Source organism: Pungitius pungitius, chromosome 11, assembly GCF_949316345.1.
Source record: "Pungitius pungitius chromosome 11, fPunPun2.1, whole genome shotgun sequence".
In the NCBI taxonomy this organism is placed as follows: Eukaryota; Metazoa; Chordata; class Actinopteri; order Perciformes; family Gasterosteidae; genus Pungitius; species Pungitius pungitius.
In genome coordinates this window covers 20,618,002-20,645,014 of record NC_084910.1, presented here as the reverse complement: position 1 = coordinate 20,645,014, position 27,013 = coordinate 20,618,002, and the positions used below count along the sequence as shown (strand labels likewise).

General features: G+C 45.6%; 3 protein-coding genes across 7 annotated transcripts; all 3 read left to right on the top strand.

The window, feature by feature from the left end:
• Positions 1–43: 43 nt before the first annotated feature.
• On the top strand, positions 44–13,101 carry inpp5b (inositol polyphosphate-5-phosphatase B). Of its 3 annotated transcripts, XM_062565378.1 has the most exons (23): positions 44–300; positions 807–885; positions 1,070–1,167; positions 1,320–1,349; positions 1,448–1,558; positions 2,723–2,866; positions 5,531–5,612; positions 6,208–6,378; positions 6,818–6,919; positions 7,137–7,251; positions 7,745–7,861; positions 8,114–8,301; positions 8,447–8,558; positions 8,642–8,751; positions 9,547–9,682; positions 9,826–9,936; positions 10,137–10,302; positions 10,461–10,696; positions 10,869–10,976; positions 11,333–11,417; positions 11,998–12,125; positions 12,234–12,345; positions 12,683–13,101. In XM_062565378.1, the coding sequence occupies exons 1-23, from the start codon at positions 243–245 to the stop codon at positions 12,790–12,792; spliced, it is 2,709 nt and encodes a 902-aa protein (XP_062421362.1). In that variant the 5' UTR covers positions 44–242; the 3' UTR covers positions 12,793–13,101. The 3 variants fall into 3 exon arrangements, with proteins under 3 accessions (XP_062421362.1, XP_037309458.1, XP_037309459.1); XM_037453561.2 differs by lacking the exons at positions 44–300; positions 807–885; positions 1,070–1,167; ... (1 more) ...; positions 1,448–1,558; positions 2,723–2,866 and adding an exon at positions 3,591–3,672 and having other exon boundaries at positions 12,683–13,099; XM_037453562.2 differs by lacking the exons at positions 44–300; positions 807–885; positions 1,070–1,167; ... (1 more) ...; positions 1,448–1,558; positions 2,723–2,866 and adding an exon at positions 3,594–3,672 and having other exon boundaries at positions 5,534–5,612; positions 12,683–13,099.
• Positions 13,102–13,270: 169 nt separating this feature from the next.
• mtf1 (metal-regulatory transcription factor 1) lies at positions 13,271–23,400 on the top strand. Of its 3 annotated transcripts, none has more exons than XM_037453524.2 (11): positions 13,271–13,365; positions 14,492–15,035; positions 17,215–17,453; positions 17,721–17,852; positions 18,072–18,145; positions 18,586–18,719; positions 18,997–19,074; positions 19,226–19,328; positions 19,410–20,044; positions 20,388–20,457; positions 20,777–23,400. In XM_037453524.2, exons 2-11 carry the CDS (start codon positions 14,556–14,558, stop codon positions 21,259–21,261), a joined length of 2,430 nt encoding a protein of 809 aa, XP_037309421.2. In that variant the 5' UTR covers positions 13,271–13,365; positions 14,492–14,555; the 3' UTR covers positions 21,262–23,400. The 3 variants fall into 3 exon arrangements, with proteins under 3 accessions (XP_037309421.2, XP_062421352.1, XP_037309423.2); XM_037453526.2 differs by lacking the exon at positions 13,271–13,365 and adding an exon at positions 13,530–13,701; XM_062565368.1 differs by lacking the exons at positions 13,271–13,365; positions 17,721–17,852 and adding an exon at positions 13,528–13,701.
• A 1,032-nt stretch (positions 23,401–24,432) lies between these two features.
• yrdc (yrdC N(6)-threonylcarbamoyltransferase domain containing) lies at positions 24,433–27,011 on the top strand. Its single transcript, XM_037453528.2, has 6 exons — positions 24,433–24,695; positions 25,063–25,258; positions 25,531–25,645; positions 25,723–25,842; positions 25,936–26,066; positions 26,393–27,011. Exons 1-6 carry the CDS (start codon positions 24,536–24,538, stop codon positions 26,472–26,474), a joined length of 804 nt encoding a protein of 267 aa, XP_037309425.2. The 5' UTR covers positions 24,433–24,535; the 3' UTR covers positions 26,475–27,011.
• The last annotated feature ends 2 nt before the right edge of the window (positions 27,012–27,013 follow it).

Below are 27,013 nucleotides of genomic sequence, written 5' to 3'. Positions count from 1 at the left end.
CCGAGCCTGCTGCGGAAGAAGAAGAAGAAGAAGAAGGAGAAGAAGAAGAAGAAGAAGGAGAAGGAAAAGAAGGAGACAACGCCTCTGGATCGAAAAGGGAATAATGTCGCGTCAGTCTCCGTGTGTTTGAAGAGTATTTACTGGACTCATTTATTTACCCCCCCCCCCCACCCCCTGTCCCCTGTCCCCTGCCCCCCCTCGGGCATTACGGAGTCTCCGAACTTGTCCCCCGGGTCCTCACTATGGATCAATCCGTAGCCATTCAAGAAACTCTGCAAAGGGAAGAAAACTGCCTCCTAGTATCCTCTGAGACGTGCACGCGCTGCTCGGTTCGACGCTGTGCGCGCGACTCACCTTCCGGCAGCGAAACCGGATTTGTTGAAAGGTCTCTTTACGTTGCACTACGCTGTAGATTGTGGCTCGAGTGCAATGTCAATGCACGTAGGGTGAGAGGGTTTGGGGGTGACACTCGTCCTCCACCAGGTGGCAGCGTTGTGTCACGAAGGGAGAAACGTAGCTTCTCCACCTGGGACACAAATGTCCATCTGAAGGCCTGAAGGTCTTTCATGCAGCAGGTTTGTATAATGTCAAATTTGAGTGTTTATTAATACTAATCACCACTAACCCGTCAACAGCCTTGAAAGGCAGTGTTTATTATAACTACTACTAACAGTTTAACAAATCATAGTTTACATTCTGCCGATGCAGTACATTTTTAAATGATTCATTTGTGAGGTAAGATCATCAAAAATCAAAAATAAGGTACGACAGGTGAAGACGACACATCCTTAACTAAACTGATCATGCGGTCCAATGTGACGTCTTCTTGGATGACATCACAGAGAGCAGACTGCTGGGCCTGGTGCAGTCTACAAAAGAGCACGCGTGAGTTTATGTGGTATCACAGCTTTTTTTTTTTAGCATGAATCCATCTGACACAGTAACCAAGATTGTAAAATACAAAAATGTTGGTAGCTGCAAGGCGTCACTGTGTCCACTCCACCATATTTAAAAGGGTCTTTTGGGCCCCCTCAGACTGCTAACTGAATCCAACTTTACTATTTTGTAGAATCTTTATTTATACCCATCGAAGGATGGCAATTACTGCGGACGACGTGTCACTGGAGGACATCGTGCCCATCTCCCTGGACTTCGCTGTGGTGGAGGGTGAGCTGCGCTCCTGTTTGGTTTATGGTGCAACCCGATGTCAACTGAAGAGACCGTTAATAATGTGTTGCTCAAGATAATGAATGAAGATAAAATGAGGTGTGATTGTAACTTCTCTGAAGGGCCCTTGCACATTTTTTTTTATTTTTTAGTTTCCTCACCAGAGGAACTTGCGGTCGTTGGTGAGTTTGCCTTCGTTAAAAACACAGCTCCATGTGATGTGTTATATAACCGCTCCCCCAGAAGAAATTCAACATCATCCTGTTTGTCTGATTTGAAGGTGCTGATACAAAAGTCCGAGTCAGCTACCAGGAACGGGCATTGGAGCTCAGGCTTCCTTTCGGTTCCCACTCCCGGTTCTTCCTGAGTGAGGTCAACAGGGCGTGGAGTGGTAGGTCGGCCTTCACAAGTGTTATGATGTGTTTTTATGCCTTTTCTGGGATGGTCACAACCCTGGAAAATTCCTGGGCTTTTAAAAAGAGTTCCACTGAAAAAACGTTTGGATCCATGTGGGGAAAGTACTGTGAATTCAAACGATGTAGGATCTGTAAGCTGAAAATGTCTCGTCCGGGGAAGAGGAAACCGTCATGTCTGAAGAATTGTAAATATTCCACAGCTCCAACCATCCGTTCTGGTGGGAACCTGCTCAGCCGGTCTTCTGTTGCCTCGAGGTTAGAGGATGTAGAAAACAATTAAATACGTCTTCTTTAAAAATGTCAACGGGTTTATAGGAAAACATATTGAAAGAAGGTACAGAAACAGCATTTCCGAGACAGTTGGCTGTTGTGAAAACCATTTTAGAATTAGAAAAGTGGTGGCGTCACTTCATCTGAGAGTTTTGGGGCGTGTAGTAGAGAGATACAGAGATACAGAGAGAGAGAGAGAGAGAGAGGGGGGGTGGAGTTTTGATTCCGTACTCTGACTTCATTAAAGTAAGTGTTTCTCAGAGCGACCAGATGAGAACAGTTTTGGAAGGACGTGCATCTTCCTCTCTGACGCCTTTCTTGACCTCATTTTTACTTTCTGCATCCGGCACACTGGAATGAGTCTGCCATTGAAAGGTCAACAGTCTGATTCGTTAGGCACGTGTGACCTTTGACGCCGGCTTACTACTCCTTTTCAAGACAAGGCAAGGACGTTTTTGTTTTTGTCTTTTTGGTGAGGGATACTAGGGATGGAACAAAATAATCACCTTGCACCTGTTGTTGTTAAAAGGGAGGGTGTGGAAAGTGGTAAAGGTAAGCCGATAAGCAGATGTCTATTATAGTAATGCACTGCGTCACCTGTCATTTTGTAGCCACATTTGAAGACGTGGAGCCGGAGGGGGTCTTACAAACTTGATGTAAGAGCCATATGGAAGAGCAACAAATACAGATGTTGCTAAGCAACAGCCCGAGTAGATGAATAAGCAGAGTTTTTATCACGATGTTGCGCTATCCTCCCCACTCTCACCCCAAAGCAGATCAAAGCTCAGAGCTGCCTCTTGTATTCTTCACTCAAAAGGTATTGGGATTACCACAACTTATTGTGTCCTCTCTGTCTGTTCTTCCTTCAGATGTTTGCAGGTCGGTCAACCAAGCCCCCCGGTTTGAATGGATCGGCAAGTATTACAAAGCCACCATAGGCCAGGGAGTGGTCAAGCAGGTTCTCGCTCCTATTGGCACGACGCTCACGAAACTCGGCCAGCCCAGGAAAACAGGTCGGTAGTGGAGATACCTAGTACCTAGTTGATTGCCTAGTTTCACAGCCAATGCGTGTCCGCTGAGACCAGAGTACAGTGGAAAAGGTCTCTGTGTTTGTGCAGTGGATGACGCGAGATGCTCGTCTGTTCTCATTGGTGGAGATACGAGTTCTACATCAAAGGGTTTGACGGTGAAACCGGATGGTTCTGACAGCACAGCTTCCCTTTGAGGGTAACTGTCAGAACCTGTGCAGGAGCTGTGAGCTGACGTCCACCTGGATAGGAAGGAAATACGTTGTGTGTTTGTGTTGCAACTGATCAGGTTCTTACCAGGTAAATAAATCCAGTGTATATGCATATATGATGGTACAAATGAAGGGTGGCATGTTGCACAATGGTCACCACAACCTGACCTGAGCTAACCTCAAATACCCATGCTGTTAAATGCAATGAAATAATCTACTCTGAGACAACTGCGTGTTAAAATAAAGCAGCATCTGCTGTGAGACTCCATTTGAGATCTGAGCGATATTTAATTAGTTTGCCTCTAAAGTGTAACGTTTGTGTCACACGGACACTTGTTTGCACATGAGTTGTTGTTACGTTGAACCCACTGAGTCACACGGGCTTCACTTCCTGATGCGATAGCGGCGCGTCGGAGTGTCTTCCTGCTCGGCTCTCTGCAGAGAGGAGGCCTCCTCCTCCTCCGCCTCCTCCTCCGGCTCCTCCTCCTCCTCCCCCCCCTCCCCCCTCTGACACCACGTTAGAGCCGCTCTCACTGCTCCTCGATGCGTGAGACATGTCCAGCCTGATGACAGACTCCGGTAAAACCAACAGCTCTGCATTTGTTGTGTGTTCGCTTTGTGTTAGCTTCCGGTCCGGTTAGCTTACTTGCTAACGTAATGGCAGTAACGTAACGTTAGTCCTTATTCACAAGAGAGAGATCTTAAGCCGAATGACCGGTATGCCTCACACTAGTGTGATTTAAATCGTGTTTATACTATTAACGCTTTACGATGCGAAACTGTCGCGAATGTTTTCCCGCTAGACGATTAGCTTGTTACGCTGTTTACGGCTGAACTCTGACTGACTGCTAGAACGGAACAGCCGCTGCGGTTGTTGGTGCAACAACAACAACAACAACAACAACAACAACAACAACAACAACAACAACAGCAACAACAACAACGTGTTTTGGTGGCACCCGTCATTACACCGCTTCTCTCTCTTGCACAAGGCGCCGTGCCTTTCTGTTTCCCGGCTCTTTTTCCGGCACTTTCACTGGTTCATCCTCCCAAGCTAACGCGTTAGCCTGTTAGCTTCAATCAGGGGAGTGAGTGTGTGTGTGTGTGTGTGTGTGGCCTCTCGAGGACAGGAGGGAGCTTCTTGGCTGCTGTCGGTACTGTTGAGTTTAGACGTGAATTGCCAAATGTGGTCCCCCCCCCCCCCCCCCCGCAGCTCATTGCCGTGGTGGAGGGAAGTTGCGCAATGTGTTGCACTTTGCTCAGATGCAGATAAAACGCACTGGATGTTCTAACGCCGTTAATCTTTCCTTTATATTCAGACTCGAGGTTCACTTATTGCTTTATTCTTACGGTACCTTGTTTGGTTGCATTGCTGTTATTCTAATTTTTTCCGTTACAAGAAAACAATGAGGGATCATTTTTACTGGTATTCAGTGCAGAATGAATGCTGTGTAGTTACTGACTGTAAAGTTATCCGTGCAAACAATAGAATAAGAACTCTTAATAGTTCATCAATCAGCATCCTTACCATTATTGTCAGTGCTTGTTTTTGCATGAACTAACTTTGAAAACTCTTGAGGCTGGACAGGTTTTTCTTTGTGTGCACATGAAAATGTTCAGCGTCTTAAATTTAGCATTTCACACTTTGCTGTTGATTTTCTCAGTCAAACAAAAGCCCTTTTTTTCTTCCCCTACTCATGATCCCACAAACCAGTCACTTGCTTTGCATTAAAATGTCAGAAAGGGATTATTGTCGGATTATAAAAAATGGTGCTTGAGAAGAACAGTTGACTTTTGATCAAACAGCCTGTTTCCTTTGTAAAGATGCTGTGATGAGAACATTTCCTTTGTAAGACAAAAAATACCATTCATGGCAATTGGTAATTGGTTTTTAAGAAGTGCATCTTTTAGTAGGTGCGTTGTTGAATGTTTGTCGTTCCATGCAGTCGGCTGCAGCTTTGTGGCGTTTAAAGAACTTTGCTTTCCCTTTGCGAGCAGCCAGCTGTGTTCCCTGCAGGAGACAGGGGCCACGCTGTCTCTCACCTCTCACACACGGCCATTAAACGCAGCTACTTGGGATGCTGTCACTGTCACCGAGTGCAAAAGGCCGCCCGCCTCGCTCAGTTCGCCGGAACAAATGGGCTGTGACGCGGCGCCTTCTGCGTTTGACGTCTTCTGGGTAAAAGAGTTCATATACAGGCTTGCCAAGTGTTGCATTATTCCTTATTGGAGTAAGATGTCAATCCCTCGGCAGAGTTTAGCATGATGTGTATGGGGAAGAAGCTGCTGAGACGCACAACCTGCTAACAACATGTTAGTTTCATAGTGCAGGCGGGGCTGAAGGAGTCGGCGTAGAACTGTGCCACAATGCTGCCGTTTAGCCTTCATGCTTCAAGTCTAAAAATGAATCTTCCTTTTCTCTCCTGCTCTTCCAAAGCAGAGAAGTCGTCGGACAAAAAGGGGCCTTCAGAAAAGGAGAAAGGTGCGAGCACTGGAACGCTGACCTCCAGCCAAGAGAGGTGAGGCCTTCTGTTTTAAAGTCCGCTCTACGTTGGACGTGATGAGTACGTCGTATTTTTAGATTTTATTATTACCATTATTATATAACCATTTAGGTGGTTATATTGAATAGACCCTTTAACCTACACTGTTTGTCAATTCAGTGCATAAAATAGCCGAACTATGCTCCTATCGGGTTTAAAACGGATTCTGCGTAGTTGTTTGGCAGCTACTCTGTGACGGTTATTAGATTTATTTAGTGATAAAATGCAAATTTGCTCAGTTGTTTAACACGGAAGCCGTTCGAGTGGCTTCACTCTGAGAAGCAGATCAGTTGCAGCGTATTCCTGGAAGTCTGCAGGGGTCCGTGCGTATTGCATTTCATCCTCTCCTCGTGGCCTCGTCCCATATCGACAGCATGGAAACGGAGCTCCGCTGCAGCGGCTTCCTGTTGTCGCTGCGCAACGTCTCTGCCGCTCCATCGTTTTATTTCTGGCGCTTTAGCCGCGGTACAACAGACAGTTTATGACACTTTGTTCCCTCTGAAATCACACCGGTTTGTACAAGCCCTGTTTCTATCCGCTTGACTGTCCCTTCTTCTGTCCCGCTCTCCAGTCAGGTGAAACCCAGTCGCGAGGACCGGGGTGACATGGTGCGCTCCTCCAGCCACACCACGTCCAACAAGGCTCAGATCCTCGCCATGCCGCAGTTCGGCCTGCGAGACAACCTCATCAGGTGTGAGCTGCTGAAGAGCGAGGAGCTGTACACTTACACCGAGGACTTCAGGTAATTTATTCTATAGCGTTGCATGCGTTTGGCGTGTTGGTGCATCCACGTGGACGTGTGACAGTTGGCTGGTGAAGGATTTTGTACCTTTTTTTTAATGAACAATAACGGTGGGTTCATATGGATGTAGTGCATTCAAGGCTGTGGCTCCGGTTGTTGTTTTGAATCAGATGCAAATAAGGGTTTTGCTATGATGCTGACTGCCCCCTGCTGGTCGAGCTCTGCCTTTTCATCCTACACGAGATGTACTATCACATGGAAGAAATGATACAAATACATGAATAGAACACCAGTGCTAAAAGATTCTCTTTCACATTGAAGGATTATAAGAAAATGTGTATTCACTGTATTTCAATATGTCATTGACAGAATGTTTGCTGTATTTTGTATTTCAACTGATTCCTAAAAAGTAAAATATTATTATTATTTTCCACTGCAGCTTTTTTCTCGGCACGTACAATGTGAATGGACAGACGCCGAAGGAAAGCCTCCGTCCTTGGCTGAGCTGCACTGCGAACCCCCCCGACATGTACTGCGTGGGGTAAGTACCCTTCACCCTGTGGGGAGAAAAGCCTTAGAATTCTCCCCCTAAGCCCATTTCACGGGCCGGTGTTTAGTGCTCAAACCTCTCTGACTTACCCTCACATTCTGCACCTTGTGTCATCCTGCCAAAGCATTTCAAAAGTTTTTTAAATGCCAGCAAAGTACTGCGTAAAGCTCAAAAATCAACATGTTCTTGTCGGACCTTTTTGTGACAGTTTTCAGGAGCTCGACCTCAGCAAAGAGGCTTTCTTCTTCAATGACACGCCCAAAGAGTTGGAGTGGACCAAGGCTGTGGCAGAGGCCCTGCATCCAGATGCCAAGTACGCCTTCGTAAGGAAGTCCTCTTTTCTTATATCCTGTTTATCCAGTATTCACATTGTCATTGGTATTTAGAGGAGGCCTGGGAGAGCTTGTTTAGCTCGTTTTAACATGGATACTCGTACCCTCATTTCCTTTGATTGTGTTCGTTTTTGTGCCTTATTTTTTAAGACTCTCTCTTTCTCTTTTTCTTCTCCCTTATTGGTATTGACTTCTCTTTTCTCACGGCGCTGACTCAAGTCTTTCTGTTTCCTCTCTTGCTGGTTGTTGTTTTCTAGTAATAGTCGTTTCTTAGTACTTTCAGTATGTCTGGAAGTCACTTGGCTTTTCTTTATCTCCTCTCTGAAGCACACTTGGCTGATCTCTAGCTGACATTGTATTCCTCAACAAGCTTAAAAAGTACACGTTTCCTTCTCTGCACCTGAAGTTTGACAGCGAGACAGCAACTATTTTCAAGTCCTCTCATGGACACTTTGTCTTGTGTTAAACCCTCCTTTGGCTACAGGTGAAGTTGGTGAGGCTGGTGGGCATCATGCTGATCTTCTACATTAAGAAGGACCACGCACAGTTCATATCTGAGGTGGAGGCCGAGTCTGTGGGCACCGGCATCATGGGAAGGATGGTACGGACGGATTTTTACACGTCTCAATTTTTCGTGCACTGATCCTCATGCAGAAAAAATGGTGTTGATTAGATAACATTGATGTGTCCTGAGACATTGCATCTGTGCTGTGGCTTTAAAGCAACGGGGCGCCAGGCTGGACTCCAGGCCCCTAACCCAGGGCCTTCTGTGGGGAGGTCGCGTGGTCTCCCCCTTGTTAGGATGCCTGCATTTTTTTTCAATAGATGTTTCTGCTCGGTTTCCCTTTGAAAGGGAAACAAGGGAGCCGTGGCGGTTCGTTTTCGCTTCCACAACTCTGATATCTGCGTGGTCAACTCTCACCTGGCGGCCCACATTGAAGAATACGAGAGACGCAATCAGGACTACAAGGACATATGCAGCCGCCTCCAGTTTCGCCAGCTTGACCCGACCCAGCCTCCACTTACTATCATGAAGCATGAGTATGAAACCCCTTTGATTACCACGTCCGCATGTGTATTAAGTGGCTTCTCTATAGGTGATAAACGTTGTGCCGCTACATCGACTTTACTGCTCATCCTTGATATAAGATCCTGTCCATGTTTCTTTCTCTGTGTCCCTCACCAGTGTGATCGTATGGATTGGAGACCTCAACTACCGGATCACTGAACTCGACGTCTCAACCGTGAAGGAGCTAATAAGCAAAAAGGACTTTGAAACACTGCATGCTTATGATCAGGTAAGATACCAATGTGCTACTCTTTAAAAGTCTTTACTCGTGTTCATGAGTCGTGATACTCAACGGCTGCAACTTCTCCTCAGCTCAAGAGGCAGATTGATGAGGAGGCTGTGTTTGTTGGCTTTGTGGAGGGGCCGATCGATTTCCAGCCCACCTATAAATATGACACCGGCACTGACAAGTGGGATACAAGGTAACCGCATAGGAAGATTTTATAGTGAGCAGATCGGTCTGCAGTTAAAGTAAGGATGGTTAAAAAGTCAAGTACTGCATCAATGGAACTTGTCTCTCTATCTGTTTATAATCTGGTAATGTTTTAATCTTTAGTCACTTCACCCCAGTATTCACTGAAGGATTGGTACCATAAAGGATTAGAATATCTTAATGATTAAAAGAAAATCTGGAGTCCCAGTCGTTAAACCGATATTGAAATGCAAATAGAGTACAAAGGGGACATGGTCAGTCATTAACTGGACTTTGTAAGTGAGATAGTGAAATAATAGCTAACAGACATGAGTGTGTGTGTCCCTGGTCGCCATGGAGATTGGTGCACCTGGTGGGAGAGGCAGACTACTCAAGAAAGGTGAGCTTAGCCGGGGCTTTTCATCAAAAACTCAACATTAAACGCCTCTTGAACTAAAACCGTGGGTCCAACAAAAAAAGGATATCCTATCATTTCCTAGATGATGATATACAGTGAACATTGTGACATGGTGGAAAATAGATTCTGAAGCTCCTCTCCACTCGGCAATGACACAAAAGTTAACAAAAAGGCAGAAAAAAATCTTTAAACCCTAATCAGTTATTAAAATAGAGCCTTCAGTGTGCACTGAATAAACGAGCCTCTCGGTTCATGTGGCCCCGCATGGAGGGAGCAGTGCTGTGTGCTGATGCATGTACGAACAGCTGTCATACAGATGTTTACTGTCTCTATTAGTAGTTTAGTAAACGATGTAATCGAACTATCTGGGTGTTCCTTTGCATTTAGTGAGAAGTGCCGCGTGCCGGCGTGGTGCGACCGGATCCTCTGGAGAGGGAAGAACATCGTGCAGCATCAATATCAGAGTCACATGACCCTGAAGACCAGCGACCACAAACCAGTCAGTTCCCTGCTCGTCATCGGGGTAAATGATTGAAAATGAAAATGAGTGCATTGAGATATAAATCTTATCTGCTTGATTCCCATTAATAGCTTTGTTTTCTATTGCGTTGAATAAATTAAAGGTCACGTACCAGGTCTGATATGTTTCTTCTTCCCTTCCTGCAGATAAAGAAAGTAAATGCTGAGGCCTATAAGAAAACCTTTGAGGAGATTGTACGCAAAATAGACAAATTGGAGAATGAGTGTATTCCATCTGTTACTTTGTCCAAGCGAGAGGTACGTTTTTACACCGAGTTCAGTCCTATTTCAGTTTAATCTCAACACCTCCTAAAATCTATTTCTTTCTCAACGTGCTCCTCTGATGAATGACGTCAGTAATCCACTTAAGCTCTGCATTCAATTTGGTCCGTTAAAACCCACATTTACATCAAATAGAGTGTAATTCTTGCCTCATGAATGGCTCCTCCTTGTTTCAGTTCCACTTTGAGGACGTGAAGTACATGCAGCACCAGTCCGCCACACTGAGCCTCTCCAATGACGGGCAGGTCCCTTGTCAGTTTGAGTTCATCCAGAAGCCGAATGAGCCCACGTACTGCAAGCCGTGGCTCACAGCCAACCCTCCCAAAGGCTTCATCGCTCAGGGTGAGTAGCGCACAAAGTCAACTTTTCACATTTCCCTTTTGATTTAAGCTTTATTGTCCCACCTGGTTAAGATTCAGAAATTGTTGTCACGCTTCAATGGCGGCGCAACATAGCGAGTCACGTCCCGGCTCACTACATGTGCATCTCTCAACTCGTAGATGGTTCCGTGGACATTGAGCTCGAGGTTTTTGTGAACCGCTCAACGGCGCCCGGACTGAACTGTGGAAGGGAGCCGATGGAGGACATCCTGGTGCTCCACCTGGAGCGTGGCAAGGACTACTTCATCTCTGTGACGGGGAACTACCTGCCCAGCTGCTACGGCTCCTCCATCCGTTCGCTGTGCCAACTAAGGGAGCCAATCCAGGACATGCCCCAGAAGGTCCTCCGTCAGATGGTCAGTGGTCCCCGGCGCTGTCTGTCCCGTCCCGCTTCACCGAGGCAATATCCCATAAGTCGGAAATGATGACATTTAACACATGTATGATGGGATAAAATGAAGTGATGACGTTTTGATCGATCTAAAGCATTAATTGTGGTTTTGCCATTTTGTCCCTTCTCAACATCAGGAGGAGAATTCCCAAAAGGACGATGAAACGACCACTGAAAAGCCTCTAGACATTCCTAAAGAACTCTGGATGATGGTGGATCACTTGTTCCGCAATGCACTCAATCAGGTGAGGAGGAAATGCATCTATTTGGATGGTATTATAAAAATCAAAGAACAATTTTCTGTAGGTTCATAAACTTGAACAGAATTACTCAAATTACAGCCTCCTGTCAAACTGTCTTTCTCGTATTAGGACAGAATAAAACATAGCTGCCTGCAACGAGTATTGAAATATAAAAAAAAGTTGCTGTCAGCAAGCTACGTAGCTGTGAAGAGCCAATCATTTAGAGAAGGAAATTCTTTTAATAATTTAAACATTGGATTTAGCTTTTATTGCAGCTCCACTATTGCTTGAACAAAATGAGCATTTTCAGCTATGGCTGTTTTACCTCTTTTACTTAATTTGTTCTTCTCTATTTGCAGGAAGACATTTTTCAGCAACCTGGGCTCCGAATTGAGTTTGCAGAAATAAGGGATTGCCTTGACACTGGCATTCCAGATTCTCTCCGTATCCTCTAACACTAAAGCATTCATGAATATTGTTGCTTTTTTTTTTTTAAATGAAATATTTGAAAGACACGCAGTGTAGTCCAATGATATTCATTAGTGTTTTGGCAAAGGCCCTTTTTTCATAGCTACTCTGTATTTTGTTCACTCCTGACTGTCCGATGGTTAAAAACATTACGATGAAACGATCTCCATTTTAATACAGACGCATTTATACACGTGAAACTCTAAAAATTAGAATATCGTGCAAAAGCTCATTACTTTCAGAAATTCAACTTAAAAGGTGAAACTAATATATAGACTCATTACATGCAAAGTGAGATATTTCAAGCCTGTATTTTAATTATTTTTTATTATAGTTTTGATGATTATGGCTATATAATTATATATTATAGCCATAATCATCAAAACTATAATAATTACACTAATTACACATAAGTACACTGCTGGAGGCTCAAGCTGCGCCATTTTGAATAAATCCTGGGACAAGGTGTATTACATTTTTATTTAGCACTTATAACGTGTCAAACCAAGCCGATTGTGCTCCAGAGGTCCGTCCTTGACTCGGTGTTGACCTGCAGCGGGCAGTAACCACTCGGCGGCCGAGGCCTTGCTTCTCTTCCTGGACGCCCTCCCGGAGCCGGTGGTCCCGTACTCCTTCTACCAGCAGTGCCTCGAAAGCTGCTCCAGCGCCAGTCAGTGTGAGAAGGTGAGCGAGAGACCACCGTCACTCACTGATCACTATTCATTAGTGTTGAATCCATTAAAGGTTCCTCTCTATCCTTTTTACAGTGACTTAATTCTTTTTGGTTTTCAGGTTATTTCCATGCTACCTCAGTGCCATAAAAATGTGTTCAACTATTTAGCTGCCTTTCTACGTGAGATGTTGAAGAATTCTGCGAGCAATCGATTAGATGTCAACATCTTGGGTAAGAAAGTGTGTTTTAGTCAACATTTGGAGAAAGTGAAAGAAAACCACAGCCTGTTTAATTCATTTTCATTCTCCATACAGGAACTTGATGTATATGAGAATGGGTGCTTACTTAACCCTGAATTGTCACTGTTCTGGTTGAATATTAATGAATTTATAGCAATAGAAGGAATTGTACAGATAAGTAGAGCAAATTGATCCGATTATTTATTACATTGAATTCATTCTTATCTTTCACAAAACATGTAACCCTGCTAATGTATGATTTTAAACTGAGGAAATGAACCTGTTTGTTGTACAATGTCATGAGAGTAACTTCTTTTCATTCTGCATAGCCACCATTTTTGCGTCCTTGCTCCTGAAGTCACCGACGAAGCAGGATCTTGCAGAAAAGAGAAGAACTCAGGAGTTCTTTCAGCATTTCCTGACCCAAGGCTCATCGTAGGAGGACTGAAGCTGAACACTAAAAAACTGTACAGTCCACTATGTGAAATAATTTCTTATATTCTTAGATGGCTCGTTGTATAGATTTGCAGTATGGTTACAGTTCTTATCTGATAATGTTTCACACAGGAAGGTTTGTTCTCTCTGAATGCACATTTCTGTGTACAGGCTGTATTGTATGTCATTGAGCATCTCTAGAGCTGTAACCATTTTACATTTATGTATATTTTATTTAAAAAAATGTATTTTAATGTTTCTGAACTCAACAAATCTTTATACATAAAATGGTTGGAAACAATGTGTCTGTCTTTGTGTTTTTTGACAAACAACAAAGAAATAAGAGGTTTATTTTCCTCAGTATGATTGAGAATACATTTTTTTTAATTGCATCATTTAAACTTAAGTGATATTTTGAAATACGGAGATTTGATGTTTTATTTTCTCCAGAAATGTCTTCATTTCCCATAATTCATCACGGATGTCTGAGTCTGTGACGTTGTTTGGTATCACAGGGAGGGGATAAAAAAAAGTGCTTAACATCCAAAGCACAAGGATAAGGCTAAAAATTGGACAGGTAAATATATTTTGACACAATTTCCTTTTAGTCCATTTAAGCTAAGTTTTAACACGATACCGGGTGTGGGTCATCATCTGGCATCGTGAAACTTGATATCCTAGCAGGAAAAATAGGAAACGTCAACTGTCGACAGGGGACGTTAGCTAACTAGCTTCTTAGCTTAGCCGTGAACCCAGAGCGTCTGTAGCTAGCAAAGCGATGCGTGTGCAGAGAGACACGCCAACGGCAGTTGTTGTTAGCGAATTTCTCGCATCGGAACGTAAGAAACGTACGGAAACAGTAACCGGCGTTAGCATGTTGACTCTGCAATCAAGCCACTCCGTGCTAACAACGGTAAACTTGATAAAACCGTAACTTTACACCAACGGCTGTTGGATGTGTTTGTAGCACGAAGCTAGCTTACGAACGTCCTAGTGCTAGTAGCGATGCAGATGTGCTCTGTGAGATGACGTCGGGTCAGAATCAATTGTTACACAGTTCGCAGACTGTATCAGCCATCGGTTCGGAGGCACTGAGTCAAAGCTAAATGAATAAGTGTCATTCTAACGGTGTACGCGTTCATCAGGCGGCTCGGTTAGTGACCGTTAGCCGGCTAACGTTACATCGAGGAAGTTATGGAAGAAATAATTGTCATTCTTGTGTGTGGGACATCTGTCTTTCGCCGCTCATAACCTTCTATTCTGGGGGGGGGCTTTAATCGATGGGGAACGATCAGTAGTGTTCATTTTATTAGCCGCAGCTGTCTCGTGACTTCATTGTACTCAGAAAGTTCCAGATGCCAGTGTGGTCTCGTAGCGTCAGATCCAGTCAACAAGGGCGAATGCGGGTTTCACTGAAGACAATCGTTCATTTAAAGGTTACGTAGTGGACCTACACGTGGTCTCTAGTGTCACATGTGAGCTTTACACACGGCGGTGCAGCCACGTTGTTATGGTGAGATCTGCTGCTGTGTCCATGACTGTCCAAACCTCTGTGATCACCTGGGACAGAAAACTACTGTTCATGGACATTACGTCACATATTTGGACCAAGGTCTGCTCCAACTCAGTTTTAGTTTGAATCCTGACATTTTACTTAGCACTGCCGTCATTTATAAAATGATTTGTTTTAACTCCTATTCCAGGCTGTGAGGTTAACCGTGTGAGCGTGCAGTCCTCCCTGCCAAAGAGGGGGAGGCACCAGGGACCATGAGTGGGAATGGCTCTCATACAGAGGCGAAGATGTACTTTGAGGTGGAGGTGGATCCCCTGGAGCACGACGATGACGAAGAAGAAGAAGAAGAAGAGGACAAGATGCCCTTCGACAAAGATGATGACCCGACCGCCGAGCCTTCGTCGTCCACCGGACGGGTGTACGACCGCACTACGGTGCTCATTGAGCGGGACCCGATCCGGCTCGATGAGGAGGGAGAGGAGGAGGGGCATTGTGGAGGGTACGGAGACGGGGTCACCTTCCTGACTGAAGGGGAGGTTGATGGAGACGAGGAGGATGGCTCCCTGACATTTATGAGCGATCCTGATGGCATGTCACGGGGTTACGTGCACCACACCATTTCTCAAGACCAGATCCAGTTCACAATCAATCCGGGCTCCACTCGCATGCCTCGCAACATAGAGGGGGCCACCCTCACCTTGCACTCCGAGTGCCCCGAGACTAAGCTGAGAGAGGTAAGCCTAAACACCTGTAAACAATATACAGCTGCTACCTACTGATACATGCACCAAGTCCTCCACGTGGAACACATGGCAACAAATGGCTTCTGATTCTGATGCATTTAGTACATTGTTGTAGGATGAACACAGGTGCACAATGTTGTCATACGGTTTAATGCTTCTTTCAGTAACACATTGTGGACAGTTTCTCGGTCCCCTCTTTAGTCAAACTGGTGGTTTGTTTAGTTTGTTTATTGCTGACAAATAATCGCTTTGTTTAGTTTGGGGAGGCTCTTCCAGTCATTCCAACTGATTGTTTGATAAATCCAACGTGTGTAATGTCCATACAAACTGTGATGCTTAATGTAGCAATATAGCAAGTGCTCATGAAATACAAATGCTTCACCAGGCTGAACTGAGCTTCTCCAGCAGCTTGAGGCTGGCTGCTCGGTGTGTGGAAGTTAGCAAGTTAAGCTTGTGTCTGTTGGTGCCTTTCTGAGGCTTAATGTGGCAGCGAGCACCTGCTGATGTGATGCACCTTTTTGTTAAAAAACTTCTTACTACTGGGCAGTACTTTAGTATGAAGGCTTTCAGTTGTAAGGGTCATGTTGTTCACACTGTAATCCCATCAAGGAAATGAGTTACAATAGTTGTGCCAAAGCAAATGAGTAGTTCATTATTAACCAGTTGCCTCCTTTTAAAGGAGTAAAGTGTTATTGATTAATATCTGTTTTCATCATTAAAGAGGAGACGAGGTATCGTAGATGGACTCACCGGTTTGTTAGTTGCTGTTAGTCCACTTTGGAGCACTTTGGAAACACTGGGACATTTTTTTTAGTTTAAATTGTCTACCACACTGCCGTCACAAGGAAAAGGAAATAGAATTTGGAGAAAAATATACATTTCTATGGAAAGACATTTAAACAAATTATTCTCATTTACTATTTTTTTTGGAGACTGATATATTTTCTTGTCTGTAATAAGCTGCACAAATAGTTAATTTCCTTCATCAAGAAAATGAAAAACAGTTCTTGGTGTCACATCCACTTTTTAATAAAAATGATCTGCTGACATGACTTGAGGGTACAGGGTACTTCCCTTCTTAAGCCAATCGCCTGTAATATGTTTTAACCCAGCAGAATAATAGAACTAAAAAGCCAAATATGTCACATCAGAGCATTGGGACGTTTCGTTGTGTTCTGACATCACAAACTGTAGCCACCTTTTTTCAAAGAGCGGAAACGAGAGCAGCGAAGAGAGGTAGATGGAAGCCTCGTGTCATAAACTGCTGCGATGCATCCACACAACCGTCTAATTAGTGAAGGAGACGCCTTTTTCCCACGATGCACGTGGGCGGCCGACGCTCACAGATCTCTGACTGATCACACTGCCGGTGGAGTACAGTCACAAAGGTGTGGGAGAGAACAGTGTGTTAAAGTAAAGAGACACCACTTCCACCGGAACAAATATTAAACATCATGAAGTAACTGGTCCACAGCAAGGACGTTTCTATACATTTTCACTACTTTGTTTGAAAGTCTTTCATGAAATAGTTGAATTTTAGTTGTTTTCTCTGTCATTTTTCTCTTCTAGAAAGAAACCAATCTGACTTCACTTATTCATTACTTTGCTAACTTGGCAAAGCAAAACGTAAATACTTGTTTGGATAAATGAGTCCGATCGCATCCTGGTATCCAAACATGAGCTTTACTATCTTGAGTCATGTCAATCTGGGAGTTTTATTTTATTCAGTATCACGAGACCGTGAGTGAAAAGAATAATGGTTGTTGGTTGAGATTCTGGATCCTCCCGCCCATCACAAGCCCCGCCCCCCTGACCCTTCATGACACAGGCTAACGTTGGTTAGAAGAGGAGAAGGAACTGCTCTGTGTTCACGCTGTGACACGGCAATGAGGCTCGTCACTGTGTAACCGGACAGGGAACATGGGATGTATGGCATCGGGGGTTCGTCATCATCACCGCCCTTCACGCTCTCTCGCGCCATGTGCTGACGGGCGGCCCAGTCGTTGAGTGCAGGTCCCGATCCGAAAGGTCAAACCTAGTCAGGCTGTTGATGAGAGACTTTTAGAAGTGCCAATGACGTTGTTTTTCTCTTTCGGGATAAACTCACAATTGGTTTGAATATGACCAGCTCGCAGCGCTGATGTGCCCCCTGCTGTTCTTCCTCCGTCAGGTGAAGCGCTACCAGTGCATGTTCGAGGGTTGCACCAGGACGTACAGCACGGCGGGAAACCTGCGGACCCACCAGAAGACCCACCGCGGCGAGTACACATTCGTGTGCAATCAGCAGGGCTGCGGAAAGGCCTTCCTCACCTCCTACAGCCTCAAGATCCACGTGCGTGTTCACACCAAGGAGAAGCCGTTTGAGTGCGACGTGCAAGGCTGCGAGAAGGCCTTCAACACCTTGTACAGGTGAGCCTTGACGCCAGTAACGAAGACGGTTTGGCACGTCCTGCTTTCAATTGGGTTTCACATGGTGACACGAGACGGATTAAGTTCCTTTTGCGCTGGTTTATTTTGACCATTTTTGGGGCGATTTTGGCCCTCTGGTCTGTATTGGTTTGGTTGCTATGACAACGTGTTGTTAATGCTTTTTCGTCGGTAATCAACGCATGCTGTTTAATGTCTTTGCATGTCTCCAGTTGTGGTTTAATGCGACACACTTGATTGTCTCTGCAGACTAAAAGCACACCAGAGACTTCACACAGGCAAGACATTCAACTGTGAATCAGAGGGATGCACAAAGTACTTTACCACACTTAGCGACCTGAGGAAGCACATTCGCACACACACCGGGGAGAAGCCATTCCGGTGAGCATTTCCATTGTCACACCAGATTTAATCCACCCTTTAGTGGAAGATAAAGTAACTGTGGTACTTGAGAGTGTGTGTGAATGTTGGCTCGTCTACACTAACGACATGGTGAGGGCATTGCTTTCAACAGCTGCTTTTCACTTTAATCCGTGGACAGGAATGTTGATGAATGGCTGTATATTTCAAACATGACTTTTTGCTTGTCTCTGTCTCCAGGTGTGACCACGATGGCTGCGGCAAAGCGTTCGCTGCGAGTCACCACCTCAAAACGCATGTACGGACGCACACAGGTACTCGTCACTGGCTCGTTTTTTGGGGGACGCTTAAACAAGGACATGGTTTTTTTTTCTTCAGCTATGTCTGATTTGCATTTACATTGTAAATAAACACGTTCCTCTGTGCTGTGACCATGTGTACTCTGCTGTTGGCTCTACTCTGGGATCTGGTATCAAATGCAAGTTTGATATTGAGGAAACTTTACCTCCCGTGTGCAAAAGTGCCTCTTTAACCTTTAATAAGACGATGATCTTCACCACAGATAAAATGTTTGAGCAGCCTTATTTGGTTGTTGCAATTGTTCATAATTAGATTTCTTTGGAATATTCTTCTTTTATTTAGCGTGAAATGGCACCTTTTTTCTTCTCTGCTGATGTTTCATGATGGAGCTGTAACTCGAGGCGCTCACGTCTCTTTCTGTATCCGTCCCTCTTTGTCTCCACTCGCTCTGTAGGGGAGAGACCATTCAACTGCCCCAGCAACGGCTGTGAGAAGGCCTTCAGCAGCCAGTACAGTCTGAAGAGTCACGTCCGGGGCCACGACAAGGGGCAGCCCTTCACCGTCACCCTCACGCATCCGCTCTCCGAAGTGAGTCACAGCCCGAGAGCAGCGTGACGTTGGTCCTCGCAGTGCGTGGACACGTGTCTGCAGAACCTCAGTCGCCCCAAATGAACCTCTGCAAATCTGACAGCTGTTATGTAAAGGAAACGGCTTTGGATTAGTCTCGGATATTTCTTTTCGCACTTTTCAACTTGTGTCATTAGATGTTAGTTTGCTTTTTTTTTTGCTGATGCTTAAAAAAAAGTGCTCCCCTATCATGGCGCTTGATCCCGTAGCATTAATGAGTTTTATTTCTTAATTCTAGGATGCAAATCACTCGCTGTGCCTCAGTGACTTGAGCCTCATCTCCACTGACTCGGAGCTCCGGGAAAACATCCTCAATGTAAGTCTGGAGCCGCACAGATAAACGGGCATGTGACACCATACCGATTGTTGATGTTATACAAAGAGAGGTTTAAAAAGAACTTCTGGCAGTTGCAATACTTAGTAAGCCATTTAATGCCTTCACGGTGTACACTTTCATTGTATTGCAGACTCAACATTTGGACCTCAGCAATGTGACCCCTGTGAAAATCTTTGAGCTCATGTTCCAGAGTCCTGAAAATAGTGTCAGCCAAGATGATGCCCCCCCCAACGGTCGGTGCATCTGGAAACCCGTCAGCAGGAGTTCTCTTTAATGTTCTTGTTCACTGGAGGGAGTTTATTTTTCTTCCTCAGAGGGCCTTGCTGAATCCTCCAGCCTCGAGACGCCAACCCAGTCGGTGGTGACTGACGGATCGCCTCTCGTCTCCTTCTCCCTCCGTCCCACCTGCTCCTCCTCCTGTTCCCACCCGACTGCTCCGCCCAGTCGGAGCTCTTCCTCTCCGGCCTCCGCCCCTGCGTCTGTCACCGTGACGGTCAGCTCGACCCAGCGGCCTCCTTTCATGCCAGTAGCCGGGCCCCAGCAGACCTCCGACCCGCCCGCCCGAGCCTCCGGCCCCACAGCACCCGACCACATCGCCCCCCAGCAGCACTTCGTGGCACTGCCCCCCACATTCCTGCAGCCGGACGGTGCCGCCCAGACCCCCCCTCCTCTGCCACCAGCCGTCTCTACTCCGGCACAGTCGGCCCCGACGCCGGCTACAGCGGCGCCGGGCGCTGCCCCCGCACCTGTTGTCGCGACAACCGACGCCGTCGTGGCGCAACCTGTGCCTTTGGCCAACAGCCCCGTTGCCAACGCCGGCCCCTCCCCTGCCACCTTAACCATAGCTCCCACAGCGAACCTGCTGCAGCCCAGCCTGGTGATGTCGGACCAGAACCTGCAGTGGATCCTCAGCAGTGCTGCCAGCAGCCAGCAGAACCCGGATCAAGCGGTGAGTGATGCTCCTGGTGGGGGTCAGAGGAACTGTGGCTTGATTGTAAGTTTTAAAACACATTCCAACAGGCGATTAATGAGGGACTGGATGCATTTGATCATAAGTATGATCATGTGAGCGGATTAGGGACAACTCGACGGCCTGTTTGCACTAAGTGTAGAAAAGGAAAAGGTGTTACTTCCAATCAATGTGAATTTTACTAGAACTCCGTATCAATACACAATTCTCTCCAATATAGTTATAAATCTGGTGTAATTCATCCTTCTAATACTTTTGCATGTCCTCCTCTATTTTTTTTTGCTTACCTGCTTTAAATGTGGTGTTTCATATTTGTTCACAGTCACATCAAGGAAATCCTAAAGTGGAAAAGCTTTTCTTCACTACAGCCATACCAGTGGGAGGAAATGCTGGTGAGTCAATGAGTTGTGAATTATTGTATTTTTATGTTTGGGACATTGGCCAAAAGGCCGTTATGAAGTCCTGAATGTATTGCGCTGCTTGGCTCTAATGGGTTCATTAACTGGTAGAATGGTGCCTGGAGAGCTTCACCAGGATGCTGGGTGTTAGAATAGTATCTTATTATACTTTTTATAAAGCGCGATTACATTTAAAACAGAAGTTATTCTCACTCAGGTTTAGTTTGCATCCTCTCTGATTTGTTTATCTTCATTGCCTTTCTATATGCTTTGCGGGACATTTGAAAATACCAAACTCTTTGTTGAACTTTAGGCAGCTCGGTGCAGCAGATCGGCCTCAGTCTGCCCGTCATCATCATCAAACAGGAGGAGTCCTGCCAGTGCCAGTGTGCCTGCAGGGACGCTGCTAAAGACAAGAGCTCAACGAGTGCCCCCTCCATCGCTTCAGCACAGTCGCAACCACCGGAGGCCCCGCCCCCCCCTCTCCCACCATCTCGACCCCCGGAGCCGCCACGTCATCCAGCCGCCTCGTCCTCTCCTTCTAGCCGCCTCCCCACTTCTTCCTCCAAGGTGGGCGAGGTGAGGCTGGAGGCACCCCCCTCCTCATCTTCATCCTCAGCTCGGACTCTCTCCACGATAGTGAGCAGCAGCGCCACAAACCCCCCCTCGTCCGGCGGGTTAGCCAACATGGACGTCTCTGACTTCCTCTCCCTGCAGAGCCCTGAGACAGCGGCCAACATGGAGGCTCTGCTGCTGGGGGCTGATGACTTCAACATGGCCACTGATGGCCACCCTTAGAAGAGCTTCTCTAGTCATTCTGTGCGCCTTTCTGTTCTTTACACATTATATATTATTCACATATATGAATACTTTTTCTGTTGATTGCAGTGGTTGAATTTTTAAAGACAGGATTAGTTTGCTTATTGAGATGGAGCAATTTTGATGCTCCTATTGATAACCCAGGGAAAAGGCAGTAGATCCTTTATATATAAACATCATTTAAATGTGTGTAATAACCCTCTATATCCAATCTGAATTGATTGACTGAAGCAAAGGAGTGTTGTCCTCGCACTGGTAACTTAGGAGTTCACTTTTCCTTGAAGGTCAGACATCAAACTGTCTTTGTACTGTACGACAGGTCCTAACGAATGCTTAAAGCTGGTATGCAACTGACCAGAATGCACTGTATATTAGAGGACATTTAATTTAGACATTTGAAGGGTTGGGTCACTTCTCCCCTCCAAAAACTACAATATGAAGTTATTTCCTTAGTGTTTCTTTTTTTTCTGGGAAGACTTGTGTGTGAAAGATATTTACTAATCGAACCTGTGAGCCGATCTGCCTGTCAATAAGTAAATCAATAAGTTGCCTATAACTTAAACTAATTTAAAATTGTACATGTTAATTTATTTAAATACTTGATTTATTTCATCAAACTGGTAATACTTATATACTAATTATTATCCATTAGATAACAGAAAAATCTATTAATTTATTCCAATCACATGTTGTGTTTAAGTTGAGCCGTTTATGTTACTGATGTTTTATTAGACTTTTTTTAACCATGTAAAGAGTGAGAGTGAAACAAAATGTCCCCGAGGAGCCGTACAGGGTCGTGACCCTCTCAGGGACGCATCAAGTTGTGACCCTGGTTCCCCCCCCCCCCCCCCCCCCCATCGGACCCTTCGTTGGCACCACTGCAACCTTTTTGTATACAACTGCTGTAAAGTAGCATTTAAAAGATGGAAACAATGTAAATATCAGCGCATCTCGGTGAGAAACATGTAGATTATCCTAGAGTTTGTATTTTTGTATAGACTTTTGAATTCTAAGCTAACGTGTATAGCCTAGGTAATGTGTACCCTCTGCCCTTTGCATTGCTCCCTTTGCTGTGTTTTAGTTGCTCTTCAATTAGCTCCCACAGTAACATAAAATATACACAGCCTTCTGCTCAGTTTCACAGTATTGTTTCACACGGGACGCAATGCAATGATGAAAGATGGAAGGCCTTACGCTACTTGGCCTTACAACAGAACCGGTTCCTTGCCTTCAGTCTGTGCGTCAGACCGCTGGCGTCCAGCAGCAGACGCGTTGAGACGGTCCAAAAATAAGTGATTTGTTTGGGAAGTTGATGGATATGCAGCGTAACGGTGATGTGGATCTACTGTAGGATCAAAGCGAACACGCATGCCACACGTCTGGTTCACCTTTGCCAACATTTAGAGTTGAGCGTGCCCCTTAATTCACAGGCGCCAAGTAGGCAATTCGCTATTTGAAAGGCTCCAATCACTCAACCATTCCATTTATATGCAGTATATCGTCTCCACCTGGTTCCAAATTGTGGTTGGAATTAACATTTCTTTGTAAAGGGCATTGAAAGTTACTGCCAGGTGTTCATGTTTCAGTCAAAGAACACAACTATGCAAGCTCACGTATAGCATTTGCAGGTTTGAAAACCGACTCGAGATTTATTGACTCCCCTCATGAAGTGATTTTGTACCAGAGAGAGACCGGAGTGTTGGTACTGTTCCCATGAACGCTGCAGCATGAGGATCCTTTGACATGTGCTTTGAAAGAGTAGTGATTCTGTTTTAAGAGTCGTTTTGGTCAAATGTATGCAGCCCCCCCCCCCCCCCCCCCTTTACATTTTGTGTGTTTGATTTGCGCTCACTCCATTTATGTAATCATCACTTTTCACATTTAAACTCTGAGGAGTTGGTTTATTTTTATCAATAACAGTAAAACTGGCCGCTGTCGATCCATTAAGTTTCTGTGAATTTCACTGAGACGGAAATAAAATCACTGATGGAGACATTTGTTTGGAAGCAGATTTCATGGCGAGAATTCTTTTGAAAGTGAGATCCAGACATTTCAATTTCGTTTTCCCCCAATTGGGTCAAATTTGAGAACACGTTTCCGAAAGAGCGTCTTGAAACCCAAAGAGTGAGGATTAGATGGGGGTTTGTATTTTAAAAGAATGTATAATGTGAACGTTTGCTTATGCTGGTTTTGTTTAAAAGGTTCTGATATACATTTCTGAATTGAGAGCAATATAATTAAACTTATCCTTGTCACTGAAATGATTGCTTCCTCCGATTAATGAAGTCTTTGACAGTTCAAATTGTTCTTAGTTGGATTTATTTATAAGTCATATAGAGAAGGCTGAGTGTTGGACGTCAGCTTACTTCTGCTGTGGTAAGGACATGTCTTGGAGAGATTTTCTCTGTGGGAAATAAAAAGGATTCTTTAAAGAAAAAGAAGAAAACCACATTACTTGATGACCATCCAAGAGGAGTAAAGCAAGCTCACCACTAGAAGACCACGCAGGTTCTCCAGGTCCTCCAGGACTTGGTTGCACAGGTGGATGTTCTCCTTCAGGGTCCCCAGTCTGTCCTCCACCACCTCCACTTCCTGTCGGAGACAAACGGCATTTGAAGGAGTTCACCAGGCACCAATGAAACGTCCAGGCTTCCCCCCGTGCGGCTGACCTGTTGGACCGGGGAGGGGCCCTCGTCCGTCTGCGGGGTCAGGTCGGTACCATCTGGAACTGATTTAGAAACCCACTCAGAGAAATATGGGTCATTGAACATCATTTGTTGTTGTTGTTGTTGTTGTTGTTACCTGTGCCCGCTGCCATGGCCATAGATGTATTATCTGTCCTAATAAGGCTACCTCTCCATGTTGAGTGTGCTTTCTGTGTATTTAAGGAAGTGCTCCCAGGTGATTAGAATTTCTCTAATTACGGAGTGATGAGGGGGGCATGCAGGTAGAAGAGGGGGCAAGGGCATATACAAAAAGTATAACACCTTTTTTCAGTTCCTCATAGGCCATGATATTGTTTAATATCTTCATCAAAATGAATTAATAAAATTATATAAATCAGAAAAAACAATTCTCCTAAACCCCAAAATGTTTCCACTTGATAATCACTACAATGGGCTGATGGCCCTTTAAGTGAGGTGACGTCATTGTTTGGGGGCGTAACCCGGAAGCGTTCTGTCGCTCCGTCGGGCATCAACGTGCGCGCGCTCCGGCCGTGAGGTGACACGTCCGCCGCTGTAGCTTCGATTATATGAAGTCCGTGTATAGAGTCGCTGTAGAGTTAATTAAGTCCAGAAGAGGTCAGAGGTCAACCTCAGCGCGAGGAGCGATGCGCCAAGAGCTCGAGACCAAAGTGCTGCGTCTGCCGCCGACCTTCTGTGGGCCATGTGTTCTTCAGGAGGACCGAGCAGGTCAGCTCGCACTATGTTCTGCATTTTGTAATGTTTCAGCTACAGCAACCAATAAACCTTTTACAAAACAGGGTCGGCGCTCAGTGACGTAAACGTGGAATCGTGTTACGTCAGACTTTTTCTTTTTCCTGTCATGCGCGCACCAGTTAGCGCAGTTAATATACAGGATATATAAATTGGATTCCTCCATCCAATGAGATGAGGTCATCGAATCACATGTTAAAACCAGTGGCGCAGCTCTACAGCCACATGTCTATTGGTTGTATATTTCCGTGGTTTGTGACGTGTGTCTTTTAACGTCAGAAGTTCGTCATGTGTGTGAATGGACGATGCCTCCATGCGTCCTGACTGTGTTTTTGAACTGCAGATGCTGCTGAAATCCTGAGTTGCACAGTGGGGGCTCTGAAGGAGGGTCATGTGGTCGGCGTGCCCACGGATACCATCTACGGGCTGGCCTGTCTGGCCCAGAACTCCGAGGCCGTCCGGAAAACCTACGACATCAAAGGACGGAATGGACACAAGCCGCTGGCCATCTGCGTGGGAGAAATCCAGGACATCTACAGGTAGGTCTGGTGCACCCGGACCTGTCGGGGTGACGTTCTGTCATTTATATCAGAAGTGGGACGGTTTTAATCACAGACCAAGTAAACACATTAGTCATCCACAGATGAGTCAGACGAGGCAGAGTTCCCGTCGCCATAACGACAACACACGTTTGATCTTTGAGTGACAGGCGCACCTGCTGTCACTGATACAAGTTTATATGAATCCTAAAAGGAGATGAGGCACATCACCGCCTCGTCGCACTAAACCCCGTCGTTGTTTCCCTGCTCAGGTACTGTAAGGTGAAGGTGAAGGAGGGGCTGCTGGGGGACCTTCTGCCGGGTCCCGTCACTCTGGTGTTTGAAAGGGACCACGTGCTGAACGCGGACCTCAACCCCTTCACGTCAGTAAGTCCTCTCTAAAATGCACGGGGCCAACGAATTGGTTTTAGCCACAGCGTCAACGTGCCCCGCGTGTCCCTCAGCTCGTCGGCGTGCGTATCCCGGACCACGCCTTCATGAGACGCCTCTGCCAGATGTGCGCCGAGCCGCTGGCTCTGACCAGCGCCAACGTCAGCTCGCACGCCAGCACCGTGGCCGTACACGTAAGAGAAGACCAGTGGCCCGTTTCATCTGATACTTTGTGCCGTTTTAAGTTGAAACTTGACGAGGCGCCGTTTGCTGTCCTCCTCTTGAAGGAGTTCGAGGAGCTCTGGCCGGAGCTCGCGGTGGTGGTGGACGGCGGGCCGATCGGAGACCACAGCCGCCTCGGCTCGACGGTGGTCGACCTGTCGGTTCTCGGCAAATACCGCGTCATCAGGCCCGGCTGGTGAGTTTGTGTGAACTCTGTGACCCTCCGGTATCTCCGGTGCACCAAACCCAACGGCAGGTGTTCAGTGTTCAGAAGATGTGACGTGACGGCTAAAGCACAGGCTCATTTCCTAAGAAGCAGCACCTGCATGCTGGGATTAATGCAGTGAAGCAACGGCGTCATCACAATGTCCCCCCCCCCCCCCCCCCCCCGGGAGGACGAGCCTCGTGCTGCTCTGACCGAAGCTTCTGGAGACGAGTGTGGATACGTGGATCCTGGAGTAATGCACACACCGTTTGTTGCATTGTTGCCTCCCACCTTTGACTTTGATTCCTTTTTTTCAGCGCTCTTGATTCTACCGTCGACGTGCTGCAACGCAAATACGGCCTGTCAGAGGATTCAGGAGGAGGAGGAGGAGGGAGATGACCTTTGAACTCTCAACACTCTGACCGCTGGCTTCTCCAGAAAAGACGGACTCTCTTAAAAGTGTCTCATTATCTTCCATCTGTTGGGAATCATAAGGTCAGCAAGCTTCTACTGAATTCATATTATTGCATTTTTCTCTTCAAAAAACACATAACAGATTATACAATTATTTTATTTTTTCCATAATGGTTGAATCTCTTGTATTTATTTTAACTGAGGATTGTAATCCAATTGGTCACCTGCAACCGTTAAAATAACTTTTAATGTTGGAGCCTGAACATTAAAGTTTATAACTGGAGCGTTTTTTAAATTCTCGTTGCCTGACTAGACTTGTTTTCATTGCACAATTACAATAAGTTATTTTTTTACAGTATCAGTCATATTAATGCATCATAAAATATTTGAGCCATGTCCTTTATTGTTAAGTGACTGATTTTATTTTCTACTTCGAGAGCAGAAGTCTATTCTCAAACTTCCCAGTTTGCCTTTTGCTTGAATAAACAGCAGGTTTTAGATCTAAATCCAATGAGTCCACAGAG

Excerpts from the sequence above, each read along its gene's own strand:
- yrdc (XM_037453528.2), top strand. The coding sequence starts at position 24,536 with ATGAAGTCCGTGTATAGAGTCGCTGTAGAGTTAATTAAGTCCAGAAGA. Across the intron at positions 25,259-25,530 it reads GAAATCCAGGACATCTACAG|GTACTGTAAGGTGAAGGTGA; the intron begins GTAGGTCTGGTG and ends TTCCCTGCTCAG. Across the intron at positions 26,067-26,392 it reads CGCGTCATCAGGCCCGGCTG|CGCTCTTGATTCTACCGTCG; the intron begins GTGAGTTTGTGT and ends CCTTTTTTTCAG.
- mtf1 (XM_037453524.2), top strand. The coding sequence starts at position 14,556 with ATGAGTGGGAATGGCTCTCATACAGAGGCGAAGATGTACTTTGAGGTG. Across the intron at positions 17,853-18,071 it reads ACCGGGGAGAAGCCATTCCG|GTGTGACCACGATGGCTGCG; the intron begins GTGAGCATTTCC and ends CTCTGTCTCCAG. Across the intron at positions 19,075-19,225 it reads TCCGGGAAAACATCCTCAAT|ACTCAACATTTGGACCTCAG; the intron begins GTAAGTCTGGAG and ends ATTGTATTGCAG.
- inpp5b (XM_062565378.1), top strand. The coding sequence starts at position 243 with ATGGATCAATCCGTAGCCATTCAAGAAACTCTGCAAAGGGAAGAAAAC. Across the intron at positions 6,379-6,817 it reads ACTTACACCGAGGACTTCAG|CTTTTTTCTCGGCACGTACA; the intron begins GTAATTTATTCT and ends TTTCCACTGCAG. Across the intron at positions 10,977-11,332 it reads TCCGCAATGCACTCAATCAG|GAAGACATTTTTCAGCAACC; the intron begins GTGAGGAGGAAA and ends CTCTATTTGCAG.